The sequence below is a fragment of the Bos mutus genome, chromosome 3 (assembly GCF_027580195.1).
Source record: "Bos mutus isolate GX-2022 chromosome 3, NWIPB_WYAK_1.1, whole genome shotgun sequence".
In the NCBI taxonomy this organism is placed as follows: domain Eukaryota; kingdom Metazoa; phylum Chordata; class Mammalia; order Artiodactyla; family Bovidae; genus Bos; species Bos mutus.
The window spans coordinates 98,500,350-98,518,081 of record NC_091619.1 but is presented as its reverse complement, the minus strand read 5'-3'; the positions used below and the strand labels follow the sequence as shown (position 1 = coordinate 98,518,081).

The 17,732-nt window shown below is 39.5% G+C and overlaps 1 protein-coding gene and 1 pseudogene across 6 annotated transcripts in view; both read right to left on the bottom strand.

The window, feature by feature from the left end:
• Window positions 1–17,732, bottom strand: part of TESK2 (testis associated actin remodelling kinase 2) — a 137,700-nt gene that overhangs the window by 55,331 nt on the left and 64,637 nt on the right. For all 6 annotated transcript variants that reach the window (XM_070368154.1, XM_005894201.3, XM_070368158.1 and 3 more), the window contains one exon: window positions 14,616–14,737. In XM_070368154.1, coding sequence (XP_070224255.1) covers window positions 14,616–14,737 — 122 coding nt within the window. The remainder of the gene's footprint in view (window positions 1–14,615; window positions 14,738–17,732) is intronic.
• On the bottom strand, window positions 12,879–13,798 carry LOC106700764 (large ribosomal subunit protein uL30-like; annotated as a pseudogene).

Genomic DNA, 17,732 nt, shown 5'->3' with positions numbered 1-17,732 from the left:
GTACAGTAGTACTATTATTCTTTTCTACTTCACAGGTGAGAAAACTGAGGTTATAGAGGTTACATAACTTACCTAAGGTCCCCTAACTATTAAGTGATAAAATCATCCTGAACCTCTCCTCTAAATTCCAGACTTGTTTACCCAACTTGCTCCGAGAGGAGCAACCCCACATCCATGGACCAGAGGCTGCACGGGCACAGGAGGGCTGAGAGGAGCTACTCCATGTTCAAGGTCAGGAGGGGTGGCTGTGAGGAGATACCCCTCGTCCAAGGTAAGGAGCAGCAGCTGCGCTTTGCTGGAGCAGCCGTGGAGAGATACCCCACGTCCAAGGTAAGAGAAACCCAAGTAAGACAGTCGGTGTTGAAAGAGGGCATCAGAGGGCAGACACACTGAAACCTTAATCACAGAAAACTAGCCAATCCGATCACACGGACCACAGCCTTGTCTAACTCAATTAAACTAAGCCATGCCATGTGGGGCCACCAAAGATGGACAGGTCATGGTGGAGAGGTCTGACACAATGTGGTCCACTGGAGAAGGGAATGGCAAACCACTTCAGTATTCTTGCCTTGAGAACCCCATGGACAGTATGAAAAGGCAAAATGATAGGATACTGAAAGAGGAACTCCCCAGGTCAGTAGATGCCCAATATGCTACAGGAGATCAGTCGAGAAATAACTCCAGAAAGAATGAAGGGATGGAGCCAAAGCAAAAACAATACCCAGTTGTGGATGTGACTGGTGATAGAAGCAAGGTTCGATGCTGTAAAGAGCAATATTGCATAGGATCCAGGAATGTCAGGTCCATTAATCAAGGCAAATTGGAAGTGGTCAAACAGGAGATGACAAGAGTGAATGTTGACATTCTAGGAATCAGCAAACTAAAATGGACTGGAATGGGTGAATTTAACTCAGATGACCATTATATCTACTACTGTGGGCAGGAATCCCTTAGAAGAAACGGAGTAGCCATCATGGTCAACAAAAGAGTCTGAAATGTGGTACTTGGATGCAATCTCAAAAACGACAGAATGATCTCTGTTCGTTTCCAAGGCAAACCATTCAATATCATGGTAATCCAAGCCTATGCCCCAACCAGTAATGCTGAAGAAGCTGATGTTGAATGGTTTTATGAAGATCTACAAGACCTTTTAGAACTAACACCCAAAAAAGATGTCCTTTACATTATAGGGGACTGGAACACAAACGTAGGAAGTCAAGAAAAACCTCGAGTAACAGGCAAATTTGGCCTTGGAGTACGGAATGAAGCAGGGCAAAGGCTAATAGAGTTTTGCCAAGAGAACACACTGGTCATACCAAACACCCTCTTCCAACAACACAAGAGAAGACTCTACACATGGACATCACCAGATGGTCTACACCGAAATCAGACTGATTATGTTCTTTGCAGCCAAAGATGGAGAAGCTCTATACAGTCGGCAAAAACAAGACCGGGAGCTGACTGTGGCTCAGATCGTGAACTCCTTATTGCCAATTCAGACTTAAATTGAAGAAAGTGGGGAAAATGACTAGACCATTCAGGTATGACCTAAATCAAATCCCTTATGATTACACAGTGGAAGTGAGAGAGATTTAAGGGACTAGATATGATAGACAGAGTGCCTGATGAACTATGGATGGAGGTTCGTGACATTGTACAGGAGACAGGGATCAAGACCATCCCCATGGAAAAGAAATGCAAAAAAGCAAAATGGCTGTCAGTGGAGGCCTTACAAATAGCTGTGAAAAGAAGACAAGCGAAAAGCCAAAGGAGAAAAGGAAAGATATAAGCATCTGAATGCAGAGTTCCAAAGAATAGCAAGAAGAGATAAAGCCTTCCTCAGTGATCAATGCAAAGAAATAGAGGAAAACAACAGAATGGGAAAGACTAGAGATCTCTTCAAGAAAATTAGAGATACCAAGGGAACATATCATGCAAAGATGGGCTCGATAAAGGACAGAAATGGTATGGACCTAACAGAATCAGAAGATATTAAGAAGAGGTGGCAAGAATACACAGAAGAACTGTACAAAAAACAGCTTCACAACCAAGAAAATAACGATGGTATGATCACTCACCTAGAGCCAGACATTCTAGAATGTGAAGTCAAGTGGGCCTTAGAAGGCATCACTACAAACAAAGCTAGTGGAGGTGATGGAATTCCTGAAATTAAGCTATTTCAGATCCAGAAAGATGATGCTGTGAAGGTGCTGGACTCAATATGCCAGCAAATTTGGAAAACTCAGCAGTGGCCACAGGACTGGAAAAGGTCAGTTTTCATTAAAATCCCAAAGAAAGGCAATGCCAAAGAATGCTCAAACTACTGCACAACTGAACTCATCTCATACACTAGTAAAGTAATGCTCAAAATTCTCCAAGCCAGGCTTCAGCAGTACGTGAACCGCGAACTTCCAGATGTTCAAGCTGGTTTTAGAAAATGCAGAGGAACCAGAGATCAAATTGCCAACATCTGCTGGATCATAGAAAAAGCAAGAGAGTTCCAGAAAAACATCTATTTCTGCTTTATTGACTATGCCAAAGCCTTTGACTGTGTGGATCACAATAAACTGTGGAAAATTCTGAAAGAGATGGGAATACCAGACCACCTCACCTGCCTCCTGAGAAACCTATATGCAGGTCAGGAAGCAAGTTAGAACTGGACATGGAACAACAAACTGGTTCCTAATAGGAAAAGGAGTACGTCAAGGCTGTATATTGTCACCCTGCTTATTTAACTTCTATGCAGAGTACATTATGAGAAACGCTGGGCTGGAAGAAGCACAAGCTGGAATCAAGATTGCTGGGAGAAATACAGTAACCTCAGATATACAGATGACACCACCCTTATGGCAGAAAGTGAAGAACTAAAGAGCCTCTTGATGAAAGTTAAAGAGGAGAATGAAAAGGTTGGCTTACAGCTCAACATTCAGAAAACTAAGATCATGGCATCCAGTACCATCACTTCATGGCAAATAGATGGGGAAACAGTGGAAACAGTGGCTGACTTTATTTTTTGGGGTTCCAAAATCACTGCAGATGGTGACTGCAGCCATGAATTTAAAAGATGCTTACTCCTTGAAAGGAAAGTTATGACCAACCTAGATAGCATATTCAAAAGCAGAGACATTACTTTGTCCACAAAGGTCCGTCTAGTCAAGGCTATTGTTTTTCCAGTGGTCAGGTATGGATGTGAGAGTTGGACTGTGAAGAAAGCTGAGCGCTGAAGAATTGATGCTTTTGAACTGTGGTGTTGGAGAAGACTCTTGAAAGTCCCATGGACTGCAAGGAGATCCAACCAGTCCATCCTAAAGGAGACCAGTCCTAGGTGTTCATTGGAAGGACTGATGTTGAAGCTGAAACTCTAATACTTTGGCTACGTGATGTGAAGAGCTGACTCATTTGAAAAGACCCTGATGCTGGGAGGGATTGGGGGCAGGAGGAGAAGGGGACAACAGAGGATGAGATGGCTGGGTGGCATCACCAACTCAATGGACATGGGTCTGGGAAGATTCTGGGAGTTGGTGATGGACAGGGAGGCCTGGCGTGCTGTGATCATTGGGTTGCAAAGTGTCGGACATGACTGAGCGACTGAACTGACTGGACTGAATTGTTCCCCAAAGCCTCCAATAGAACTGCAAAGTTTTTCTGAACATGAATGTCCATCCTGTCAAACACATCTGGGAATCTATAAATTATTTCCTCAGACTCCACTGCCCAATATCTCTCCTGAAGTTCTTGATCCTCCCACTCCAGTTAGACTACTTATTCTCTAGACTATTGCCCAGCAGTCACCCTGGACTTGCTATCACCCTTCTTTCCAGATCTTATGCCTTTTCATTTTTATCTGTTGTTTTGTTTGCCCCCTTACTTTTGATGGGACACATAGTCCAGCAGCTTCATAAGAAACAGCTCACGAGAAGTAACATTTTCAAAACCATGCATGTCTGAGAATGTCTTTACTCTCATGCCTGACTGGTAGTTTGACTGGATAAAGAATTCTAAGTAAGAAATAATTTTCTCTCAGAAAGTATTGTTTTACTGGTAGAGCTTCCAGAGCTGGGTTTCGGTATTTTTTTTAAGATTTATTTATTTACTTTTTGGCTGTGAGTCTTCGTTGCTGCACGTGGACTTTCTCTAGTTTCCACGAGTGAGGGCTACTCTTCACTGCAGTGTGCAGGCTGCTCATCGTGATGGCTTCTCTCGTTGAGGAGCACAGGCTCTAGGCGCAAGGGCTTCAGCAGTTGCAGTGTATGGGCTCAGTAGTTGTGGCCCATGGGCTTAGTTGCTCCGAAGCATGTGGGATCTTCCCAGACTGGGGAATCAAACCTGTGTCCCTTGCATTGCAAGGAGCATTCTTAACCACTGGACCACCAGGGAAGCCCCCAGAGCTGGTTTTGAGAAGTCTGATACCATTTGAATTTTCAGTCCTATATATGGCCTCTGGTTCTCTCCACCCCTATGCTGTAGAAGTATTTAGAATCTTATTTTTATTACCCATATTCTACAATTTCACAACTATATGCTCTGGGATGGGTCTTTTTCTTCATTCATTGTGCTGGGCACTTAGGAGGCCCTTTCACTTTGGAAGTTCATGCCCCTTGGTTGTAGAAAATGTTCTTGTATTAGTCAAAAACAGACTTCCTAGATTGATCCTTTACTTTTTAATTCTTTTCTCTCTTATTTTCCATCTTTGATTTTTCACCATTAATGGATGATTTCCTCTTTATCTCCTTGGCAGGCCAATCAAATGCTTTAAATAAAGCCATAAATAAATAATCATATGAAACTATATATAAACATATAATCATATTTTAAAATTTTCAAGAATCTTTATGGCTTTCTAATTACTCCTATTTTATAGTATACTATTCTTATTTCATAGATGGATTTCCTTCTCAAACCTCTCCTAGAAGAAGCATATTTAGAAGATAATAATTAGTTTTTTTGCTGGTTACACTTCAAAGTTTTCTTCTTTTACTTGGGGCTCTTCAGTTTCTCCAAATCCACCAGTTTCCTGGCAGGTGTGGGTGGGATGGGGATGATTCCTACCTGCTTAAGAGTCAAAGGATAGAAGAGGACTCGAAGTCTCAAGAGCCTCACCATTCAGTACACAGACAGTCCCTTCATTTCCCTCTTCTTAGGATAACATTCCTTCTCCATCAGCTGTCATACTAGATGCTTACCTAGTATGAAGCATGTATGGTTCAATTGTTTTCCAAAAATAAAAATTCACCTCTTGTTGAGGTAAGTGAGACTTAACTGATTAATTGCAATGAATGGAGATGGTGACTTTTAGGCCCAGTTACCCCTGAAAAGACTTTCAATAGTCCTCCTGTTTTCAGGCCAAGCCTGACATCCACCTTCAGTTCCAGAGCTGAACTGTAGGTTTTGTAGGTTCTGTGATGCTAACTGGCTTGCTTCTATCTAGCATCTGCCTCTATAGACAGTACTTTCAAGGAACTCACCCTATCTGAAGGCTACAAACAAAAAGTAAACAAATAAGATATTTTCAAAGACGGTAAGAATGATGTAGACAAAGCATAATAACGAGGGGGTAAAGAGTGATACTGGATGGCTATTTTAGACAGGCTAGTCAACAAAAGTCTCTTTGAGGATGGGATATCTCAGAAGAAGCATGCTAAATGATTCTGGAACAAAGACATTATAGGAAAAGGGAAAAGAAAGTACAAAGACCCTGAAGTATGAAAGAGGTTGGTATATCTGAAAAACAAAAAGGCCAGTGAGGGTGGTTGGGATGGTGTAAGCTAGGAAAGAGTGATCAGAAATAAGCTCAGGGACTTCCCTAGCGGTCCAGTGGTTAAGACTTTGCCTTCCAATGCAAGGGGTGCAGGTTCAACCCCTGGTCGGGGAGCTAAGATCCCACATGCCTTATAGCCAAAAAACATAACCTCATAGCCAAAAAGCATAAAACAGAAGCAATATTGTAACAAATTCAATAAAGACCTTAAAAATGGTCTACATTAAAAAAAAAGAAGAAAATAAGGTCAGAGAAGCAGATAGGTCAATTCATTTAAGGTCTTGTATGCACACATCTCAACATCAAAGCCCAGGGTTTAGACTTTATTTGAAGAGTGACAAAAAGTCATAGAAGGAAATTCAGCAGAGGTGGATGGTATGATCTGATTTACCTTTTTCAAGTTCAAACTGGCTACCATGGAACAAGAGAGGAATCTGGGAGATCAACTAAGAGTGTTGAAGTAGGATGGTGGCTATGGAGCTAATAAGTGGTAGTCAGACTCAGGGCATATTTTAAAGATAATGTTAAACTATTTGAAGGTTTGAAGTATGGTATAAAGGAAAAATATTAAAGATGACACCTAAGGTTTTGGCATAAGTAACAGATGAATGGTAATTCCATTTGCTGAGAATGGGAGACATCTAGAAAGTAAAACATGTGGGTGGGATAGGAATATGATCAACAGTGGCCCATAACAGGTGCTCAGTAATTGGTACCCATTGTTTATATTAACAATCATCTTACATTGTATGTCAATTATATCTCAATAAATTTCTTAAAAATCACCTTCTTTCTGGGGTTATACTATGTCACTATCCACAGACAATAACATAAATAGTACTGAAGCTGATTCCACCTTTATTTTAAACAAAAACTTTCTGGTTATATGACATTAGAACTCAGACTCAATTCATAAGTCATCAGACTTTCTAGCATAGTACAGAGAAGAGAAAACAATATTAAGATCCCCTTACCAACGTGCAAGTGTTATAAATTTGCTTTGACGGCTATATTGACACTCTTTCATTTAGTTACTCACTAGTATTACAATGATAAAATCAAAAAGGTGAACTTTAATCCATCATTTTTAAATGCTTCCCATTTATTCTGAACAACAGGTGCACACACACAATGCAAACACACCCTGAGATAATATATTTTTCAAACCTGATCATTTAAAAACTATTCAACATTAATTCCGTATGATTTCTAAGCTGATCCATTCTCCTCATTTAACAAAAGCAGAAACCAAAGCCCAGAGGTCAAATAACTTGTCCAAGAGAACACAATTAGGAAATCACAGAGTGCATAAGAATGTGCATAAGAATACCTGAAGATAAGGCTAGAAAAATAGAGCAGACGTTAGCTGTCTGTCTAAAGAATTTCTGATTCAATTCTGAAATAAATGGGAGCCACAAAAAGTTTTTAAGAAATGTTCAGTCGCTAAGTTGTGTCCGACTCTTTGTAACCCCATGAATTGCAGCACACCAGGCTTCCCTATTCTTCACTATCTCCTGGAGTTTGCTCAAATTCATGTCCATTGAGTCAATGATTCTATCTAATGCACTCACCCTCTGCTGCTCTCTTCTCCTTTTGCCTTCCCTTCTCTTCTTTTGCTTTCCCAGAATCAGGATCTTTCCCAGTGAGCCAGCTCTTTGTATAAGCTATACGATTAGAGTTATGTATCAGGAAAAGTGAAAAGGAGGGCAAAAAGAATAATTCATTCAAGGCAAAAGTGAAGAGGATTGAACTGACAGATGCATAGGGGAAGAAGAAGATGCTAAAGTCTTTGAAGGTTTAAAATCAAGAGCTTAGTTTCTGATTAGAAGCAAGGAATAAAAGGAATAACTAGAGATGAATTTGGGATTTTCATAATGGGTAACTGGAAAGACTGCTATCTTAATAATGAGGTTGGGAAAATACTCTGACACATCCTCATAGCATTAGCAGATACTAGTCTGTTTCCTAGGTATACAGTTTGCTTCCTAAGGAGACCATCTGGGAGGTAACAGCCCTCTACTTCTCATCTATTCACCATGGTATTACCTAGCATGGGGTTGGACTGAGTAGTTCTAAATAAATATTTGGTGATTTGAAAGCATATTCTTCATTTTAACAAAATGGCAATCATATTGTTGCATATGGATTCTGAAGAGGAGTTAATTCTGAATAAAAATAGGTAGATAGGAAAATAAATTCAGAATGTGGCCTAAAAAGAAGTAAACATGAGATTGTAAACAAGGAGTCTAAAAGAAATATTAAATTTCTCATGGCATGAAGAATAACAAAGAGGTATGAGAACAAATCTTGGTACAAGTCTTCAAAAAGGCCATTGGGGAGTGGAAGTGAGCAGGGCACAGAATTGGGTTACAGATCTTTGAGCATAAGACTTCCTGGCATAAACAACCTTATTCACAAGAGGTCCAAACTATCGGTCCCTGCCCTCAACAAAGCAGTTTATTGTTCTTTTTCTCAACTGATAAGTTAGAGCAACTGATGATAAAACAATCTTAACTGTATCCATGTATTAAAAAAATATAGACACACAAACAAAATACACACATCTACTTGCCTCTGTGTCTCACCAGGGCCACTCTCTTCCTTCCAACTAGAAATCTTAGGAGGGAGAAAGATAAAAAGAAAAGAGGAAGTAGGGAGGCTGGGGTCAAGAAAAAGAGAGAAATAAAACTGCAAAGGTTCAGCTCATTCACTCATGCTGGGCACAAAATAGCTGTGCCAGCAGAGGACCAATTCACGCCCAGAGGATCAGATGCTCACCATTTGGCAGCTCATGCAGATAGCCTTTTTTCCCAAGTACACCTTCAAAATCACTAATGTAGCAAATTTCAACTTTTTCTTTGTTTTTAAGTAGGAGATCTTTTCTGTAAAATTCTTAGATGGAAGTTCAATATAAAACAGCTTCTCTGGCTGGATGAAGCAGAGATGGAAACCGAAAGGCTCATCTGCTCAGCCACCTCCCTCCTGAGGTTAAACCCCTGAGGACACAAGTCGGTGAAAATCCTAGGGTTCCAAGAAATGGATTCTTCCCAATTTAAATCTCATAATGAAGGAAAGCTTTGGTGCATATTTCTGTCTCAGCTTTTGTACCTCTAAAAACAAACTAACGTGTACTAACAGCTTGAAAATAAGCTAAGAGCCATACTAACGAATGGGAACAAAAAATTTGAATCACAAAAAATATAAACTATGAACAGTAAATTCCTAAGACGATTAGAAAAGCATTCATGGAGAAGAAAATGGCAGCCCACTCCAGTACCCTTGCCTGGAAAACCCCCATGGACAGACAGTCCATGGGGTCACAAAGAGTAGGACACGACTGAGCGACGTCACTTTCACTTTCACTTGTCCTCACCTCCTACTCTACTCTGTCTATAAAAGAAACTGGCATTCAGACCCATATAAGATCATACGCTGGGGCACTAGCCTGCCATCTTCTAGGACGCCTAGCTTTCCAAATAAAGTTGTATTCTTTGCTTCAGCAAAAAAAAAGAAAAGCATTCAGTTCAGTCACTCAGTCGTGTCCGACTCTTTGCGACCCCATGAACCGCAGCACGCCAGGCCTCCCTATCCATCACCAACTGCCAGAGTCCACCCAAACCCATGTCCATTGAGTCGGTGATGCCATCTAACCATCTCATCTTCTGTCGTCCCCTTCTCCTCCTGCCCTCAATCTTTTCCAGTATCAGGGTCTTTTCAAATGAGTCAGCTCTTCACATCAAGTGGCCAAAGTATTGGAGCTGCAGCTTCAAAATCAGTCCTACCAATGAACACCCAAGTCTGATCTCCTTTAGGATGGACTGGTTGGATCTCCTTGCAGTCCGAGGGACTCTCAAGAGTTCTCCAACACCACAGTTCAAAAGCATCAATTCTTCAGCACACAGCTTTCTTTATAGTCCAACTCTCATATCCATACATGACCACTGGAAAAACCTTGACTAGACGGACCTTTATTGACAACATAATGTCTCTGCTTTTTAACATGCTGTATAGGTTGGTCATAACTTCCCTTCCAAGGAGTAAGCATCTTTTAATTTCATGACTGCAATCACCATCTGCAGTGATTTTGGAGCCCAGAAAAATAAAGTCAGCCACTGTTTCCACTGTTCCCCCATCTATTTGCCATGAAGTGATGGGACTGGATGCCATGACCTTAGTTTTCTGAATGTTGAGCTTTAAGCCAACTTTTTCCTTCTCCTCTTTCACTTTCATCAAGAGGCTCTTTAGTTCTTCCTCACTTTCTGCCATAAGGGTGGTGTCATCTGCATATCTGAGGTTATTGTATTTCTCCCAGCAATCTTGATTCCAGCTTGTGCTTCCTCCAGCCCAGTGTTTCTCATGATGTACTCTGTGTATAAGTTAAATAAGCAGGGTGACAATACACAGCCTTGACGTATTCCTTTTCCTATTTGGAACCATTCTGTTGTTCCATGTCCAGTTCTGACTGTTGCTTCCTGACCTGCATACAGGTTTCTCAAGAGGCAGGTCAGGTGGTCTGGTATTCCCATCTCTTTCAGAATTTTCTGCAGTTTATTGTGATCCACACAGAAAACCATTAAGGAAATAAAAATTCTAAGAATTTGAGACTGGGACACAGTTGTGCATCCTCAGTTCAGTTCAGTCGCTCAGTCGTGTCCGACTCTTTGAGACACCATGCAGTGCAGCACGCCAGGCCTCCCTGTCCATCATCAACTCAAGGAGTTTACTCAAACTCTTGTCCACTGAGTCCGTGATGCCATCCAGTCATCTCATCCTCTGTCATCCCCTTCTCCTCCTGCCTTCAATTTTCCCAGCATCAGGGTCTTTTCAAATGAGTCAGCTCTTTGCATCAAGTGGCCAGAGTACTGGAGTTTCAGCTTCAACATCAGTCCTAGGGAAGTATAATAAATGCTTCTACTACTATAGGACTCCTCTGGCTAACAAAAGCCAAGAGGACTTTGCTTGCTCTAGGCCCCCTTGGTAGGATAATTTCCTTCTGTTGTATTCAAAATATACAATGAAAGTAAAGGCATGAAAACATGAAAGATATAAACAACTAGAACTTCTTTTAAAAAGTAATACACTCCCAGGCTTTTAACTGCACTATATTTGAGACAGATGGCTTATGCAGGACAAAAAATGTCACCATCAAAATGAAAACCCACCATGGTTAATAATCAGTATAGTAATTTTCATGTATTATATGCTTACTGTGGATTACAACAGATCTATAGATTTTATATACATAATCTCATTTGTTGGCTTATTGTGAAGATCAAGATAGAATTAACATTACATTTTATATGTTAGAAAACTTAGCTCACAGCAAAGAATATGATTTTTTGTAAGTTAAAAGGGAAGGGCGTGTCATTCCTGAACAACGAGGTGAAAAAAAGATAGGCTGAGAAAGTAGACCAAGGAGACTTGGTCTAGGAATAGTATAGACTTGGAATAGGAATGGTATTCAACAAGAGCAAAGATGTGCATAGACTGAAAGCCCAGGATTATCCAATATAGTAGCTGCTAAGCTTCCTGTGGCAATTTAAATAAAATCAAACAAAAAATTCAGTTCCTTCTTTGTACTAGCCACATTTCAATGCTCATTAGCCACATGAAGCTATTGAACAGCACAGATAAAGAACATTTCCATCATTTTAGAAAGTTCTATTCTATTCAACAGCATCACTCTAGCAGAAAACTCTTGAATGTATTAGAAACAGCAGTAGACCCTCAACAAATGTTTGGTGAGTGAATGAATGATAAAAGACAGATGGGATGCAGTGAGCCATTTAAAGAACTAGCCAGAGGAAAAGAAACTAATAATAATAGCTAACATTTACTGGACACTTAACAAAACCAAGTACTATTCCAGGGTGCTTTATATGGATTAAATTAATCCTCAATAACAACTCTACGAGGGATTTACGGTCATTATCCTCATTATACATGGGAAAACTAAGGATCTCAGAGGTTAAATAACTTTCCCAAAATCCAGGATTTGAATTCAGGCAGCTTGATCTGGAATCCAGAGCCTCCATTTTTAATCAGTACACTGTATAGTATTCTACTTCTTTATATAACAACTACATATTTAAACTTTGCTGTGAGGAAATAAAATTTGTTTAGAGTCAATCTTCCCATGCAATTACCAGTCAAGTTCATAGTGAAGAGAACAAAAAAATAAGTGATGAATAAAGAAGATTGGCAGAAAATATATCAAATGTTAATACTAGCTTGATGCCTAGATGCTGAGATTAAGGACCATTTTTTATTTTCCTGTTTTTGCGAATACTATTTTCTCAATGAATCATCCACAGTGATGATGTATCATTTCTACAATAATAATAAAACACTACTTTTTAAACGAGATGAAAATATAATCAGCTTAAAAATTCCTAAGCAGAACATCAAATCAAAACTCAACCATCACGAGGAAATGACAACCCACTCCAGTATTCTTGCCTGGGAAATTCCATGGACAGAGGAGCCTGATGGGCTACAATCCATGGGGCTGCAAAGAGTTGAACACAATTTAGCGACTAAACAACATATACTATATGGTATACTATATATTAAATAGTAAAAAAAAAAAAAAAGGACTCAACCATCTGAAACACTGATGTCCCCTAACTGATCTCTTGGCCACCAGTCTCCTCATCATTAAACCATTCTGAATTTGCCATTAGTTACCCTCTGTCATCTAATCCCTGCTCAGAATTCAACACATAAAACATAAAATATAATCTTCTTGGCTTTGGGCAAAACATTTCTGCATAGAATGGCCCAGTTCTACCTTTCCAAATTTATCTACCAATGCTATCCCGTCAAATCCTTTAGGAGAGACATGAAAGAAAAAGTTCTTCTAGGAGAAACATGGTAGAAAGAGTCCTACCTCAAAGTTACAGACCTCAGACAACACATATCTCTTGGCCTCAGTTTCTCCAATGGAGAAAAACTGTGAAAATTAAATCTTTAAACAGCCAAAACAGCCAGCATACAAGGAAGACTTCAATAAGTGGTTTTCTCATTGCTGTTATTATTAACAAAATTTTTTTCAGTCCAATAAATTGCTCTATTTATTCCCTGACCAGATCACAAAAATAATCATAGTAGATATCTTAGTTCATCCTTTGAACAAGCTGTTGATCTAGTCTTCTCTGTGGCCAGCATCTCTACCTTCTACAAAATGTGTGGTCTTTTCCTTCATTCCACCTCATGGAGAAGAGAATTTGAATGGCCACAAGAAGTTGTTTCCTTCTTTGAAGAATTTTCCAACAGTATAGGTCTTATAAATCAGATCCTCCATGTAGATAATGCTATATTTACCAAGACATCAGGCAATCCATGTGTTATTTGTCAGGGAAATTTGCTTCTTGTTGATTTTGTCATAACCACATCTGTAGATCAATTCATCTACTGACTGCAGGTTTGGTTACCACCACGCAATATGTGGTTCCACGGTCCATGGCATGTTAAATGGAGCATAGTCAATCTTAACAAAGGTGCCACTGAAGACTTGACAAAGGTGAAGAAGTTGCAACGTCTTTCAGATCTGTGAACTCACAACACTGATGCCTCTGATCCTAATGACAAATGCCAGTTTGGGCTCTGCATGTGCATAGAAGCTGCCAGCTTTTCTTGCCATCCTAGCCATCAGAATCGCAGTTCTGTACATCTGCCTATACTCTTTGTGAGAGCACCTAACTTCTTTACAGATAAGCTTCATTCCTTACCTTTTGAAGGATCTTTTGGGCAAATTTCTTTCATAGGCACTTGATCTTCAGCTCTGCAAAATTCCTTCCCATTTCAAAAAATATATTTGTTTTCTAATTTTATTTATTTTGCTGTGCCAGTCATAGTGGCAGCACACACAATCTTCCATCTTTGTTGCGGCATGTGGGATCTTTTACTTGCAGAATATGGAATCTTTAGTTGTGGCATGCAGGATCTAATTCCCTAACTAGAGATCAAACCCAGGCCCCCTGCATAGGGAGCATGGAGTCTTAGCCACTATCCACCAGTGAAGTCCTCAAAATTTCTTCATTTTTTTCTTAAGGGTTTCAGTAGGAGCCTTAGTTTTCTCCTCTTCTGCATACTCCATAGCCAAATGGGCTTTTAATTCACTGACTCCTTAAAAAGCTTTGGACTTTTACCTTTATGCTTCATTTGTTATTATTTTGTTCCTTTCTGAGTTTCTAGAAGACTCCTGAGAGTCCCTTGGACAGCCAGGAACTCAAACCAGTGACTTTAAGGAAATCAACCCTGAATATTCATTGGAAGGACTCATGCTGAAGCTGAAGCTCCAATACTCTGGCCACCTGATGCGAAGAGCCAACTCACTGGAAAAGACCCTGATGCTGGGAAAGACTGAAGGCAGAAGGAGAAGGGGAAGACAGAGGATGAGATGATTGGATGGCATCACCAACTCACTGGACATAAATTTGAGCAAACTCCGGGAGATAGTGAAGGACAGGGAAGCCTGGTGTGCTGCAGTCCACAGGGTTACAAAGAGTCAGACACAATTTAGCGACTAAACAACAACTTTGTTCCTTTCTGAGTTCTTTCCCTATCTTCTAAAATCCTATTAAACTTCATGTTCCAATTTGAGTTAACCGCCTCCAAAAAAGCTTTCTGGCTCTGCTAAGGGAATTCCCAAAAGTTGCCTTATTAAATGCAGTTAATTACCAGAAAATTAAGTCTCAACAGGTAGAAAAAGACCTACAGCACAGCTAAATTCCAGCAAGACAGATTCAGCATGAAACCTGGAATCCCTCTTTTCAGCTATTAATACTATTCTAACAAGTCTCCAATAATGTTTCAGCTTTCTCACTGATCTCTGGAAGGAAGGAAAAGCCATTACCTAAGGATGTTGGGATGGGAGAGTCTATTCATGAGCTGCACTTCTTTCAGCATGTTTGCCCGGTTACTGCTCAACGTGTTCATCTTAAGAGCCATCACCTGGCCGGAAGCTCGGTGGCGCACCTAGAAAATAAAATAAAACAAGAGACTCAAGGATGGCAGCTGTATATGAGGTCAAAGTCTCCACATGTAGAGCATGCTGAGATGTTTTACTGCCAATTCAGATAAAACAGACATGGTAAGGGATGTTTTTCTATAAAATCTGATTACATAAGGGTTTCACAACCGTTAACAAAGATGGATTTATTCCTTTGAAGACCAAAACTGTTTCATATTAAGCTGGCTAGAAAATACATGACTATACCTCAAGAAATCATGACTTCTTACTTTGCTGTCCACCTAAAACTATCAGAACATTGTTAACTGGCTATACTCCAATACAAAATAAAAAGTTTACTTAAAAAAAAAAAAAAACCACGATATCTTAAAAAAAATACCTTAGAGAAAAATGGGGAAAATGTCTTAGGCTGGTTCCTCATGGCCAATGCTTCTGAGCCTTAGGACACTAACCAGAAATTCTCTTTCGTGGAGTTTTATAACATTTAATGAACTATAAAACTGTCTTTATAGGACACTAAACCCACAGCCTCAAAATCTCTCCCAAGCACCATAAAATGTATATCTATACAGAAAAAATTATTGCATGTTAAATATAGAAAGAAGGCAGTGAATCTTCTGGACCTAATATTGAGTAACCCAACCCAAAGTTCCTTATAATCATTTACACACAATCAAGTCAGATACAAAAAAACCTGAGCCACACCACTTACGCCATTACCCATATACACAGAGCAAAGTCTACTTCTAAAACATTCATCCTCTGTAGAACTCAATCTATTTTACATGTAAAAATATTATTTTATAATTTCAATGCATACTCCACAGGTTTAAAAAACTCAACACTTTGTCTGCAAGAAAATTAACTATGTTTTCAGTCTCCAAAAGTAGTCTCAGGCGTATCAAAATGAGAGAGAATCAAAATGAGAGACTAACAAAATAAGAGAAAATATTTTGTCTTAACCAAAAGAAGCTCAATTATTCACTTAGATATGTGTTTCCTACTGGGCAATTATGAATGAGGCTGTAGAAAAGTTACAAAGTACCAAAGACCTCATTGCTGATGCTGCTGCTGCTAAGTCGCTTCAGTCGTGTCTGACTCTGTGCGACCCCATAGACGGCAGCCCACCAGGCTCCCCCATCCCTGGGATTCTCCAGGCAAGAACACTGGAGTGGGTTGCCATTGCTTTTTCCAAAAGACCTCATTACTTACTGGTTAAAAAAAAATTCATTTCAGATCATGTACAACAGGGACATGCCATGCACAACTGTCATCATTCTATGGACTTTCAGAGTATCATTTCAGGATATTATTTCTACTTCACCAAGTGGAAATTCCAATAGAAAACACAAAAATCTACTTAACTCTTCAATCTCCAGAAATTCTTTGACAGGACAACAGCCTCAGAAGTTTAGTATAGCTATTAATATAGGACAGACAACACAGCTTATCTTAAAACTCAAAGGTACAATGTTTCAGAGTGTCTAGACAGAAGAAGGGGAAGGAAGAATTAAAACACTCAGAGCCACAGGAACCCTGATCAGAAGAACTGAGCACAACACTGGCTGTCTCTCCCCTCTTCTAGATCCCTGAGTGAGATTTGGAACACAACTCTCTTCCGAGTGCATCAATGATTCTGTTGTCATGTACCTCGTGACTGATGAAAGAGAAGTGGCTTTCCTTTTCAGATCCTGCGTGGATAAGTTAAAAGAGACATTTATATACAAAGAACACACTGACAGTATTTTTCCAGCTTTATTTACAGAAGACATCTGTTTTTTAATAAGGGCTCTCCATTCTGAAAGTCACTCCTCTTTTTTTTTTTTTTTTATCATCTGAAAACTATCACTCTTGAGGTCTTTTTTTTTTTAATGTCTGCTTTTAAGAAACTTTGATAAAACAATGTGTGAAATTTAGGGATAAAAAAAGTTGTTTCAAATTAATCACAAAAAACCCTACTTCCTTAAACAAGTGGACAAGGAGATGAACATGTTCATTAACACTGTATATCTTTCATGTGCATAAAATATTTTCCTCTTTCTTCTAGCCCCTCAAATTCTACCTATCTTTGAAGGCCACACTCAAATATCCCCTTCCTCTCTGATGTCTTCCTTGTCTGTCTCTAGGAACTGTTTGTGGTTTCCTTCTTTATACTGCCTCAGAACAACAGTATACCACTGAAGACACAGTTCTGTGCATAAATATATCCTCACTAGGCTACAAACCATTTTGAGGCCAGGATCTATATTGTATTAATTTCTATTTTGCAGTACCTAAAACGCCTGGCACATCATAAGAGCGCAATAAAAACAACAACAAGAATGGTTAGTTAAATGATACTTCTAACATACTTTTTAAGGGCCAGTGCATCATTCATTTATCCAGGTAATTTCTTTCGGGGTAGTGCTTTTCTTTTTCTCTTTTTGGTGGCAGAGGTACAGGGGGAGGATATAAACAGAAAAGCAGTACAAGATTTGGCTTAAATTTTCTGGAATTAGCCATCTAGAAAAGGACAAACAATAAGCAATTTGACCAATCAGTAAAGAAAGAGAATAAAGACTCAAATACATCACAAGAGGTATCTATATGAATGTTGATACACTTAGGGGAAAACTTCATGGGACTTCAGTGAAATCTCCAAGAATTAATAGATTTGGACAGATTTTTGAAGCACAAAACTGACTACAGGCGATAAAGAAAAAGGTATCATCCAATATAGAGGTCCACAGGATTTCCCTGGCAGTCCAGTGGTTAAGACTCCACATTTCCAATTCAGAGGATGTGGGTTCAATCCCTGGTCAGTGAACTAAGATCCCACATGCCTCAGAGGAAGGCAAAAAAACAACAAAAAAAACCACATAGAGATCCACTAAACATAGGGAACCTGTCTAAATCCAGGAGGATCTTCATTCCAAGTTGTCAAAACCACAAAAAATTGTTAGCCCTCAAACCTACTTAGATTTTCAAAATAAAGGGAAGGTCAATTTCTGCTTAAGTTTG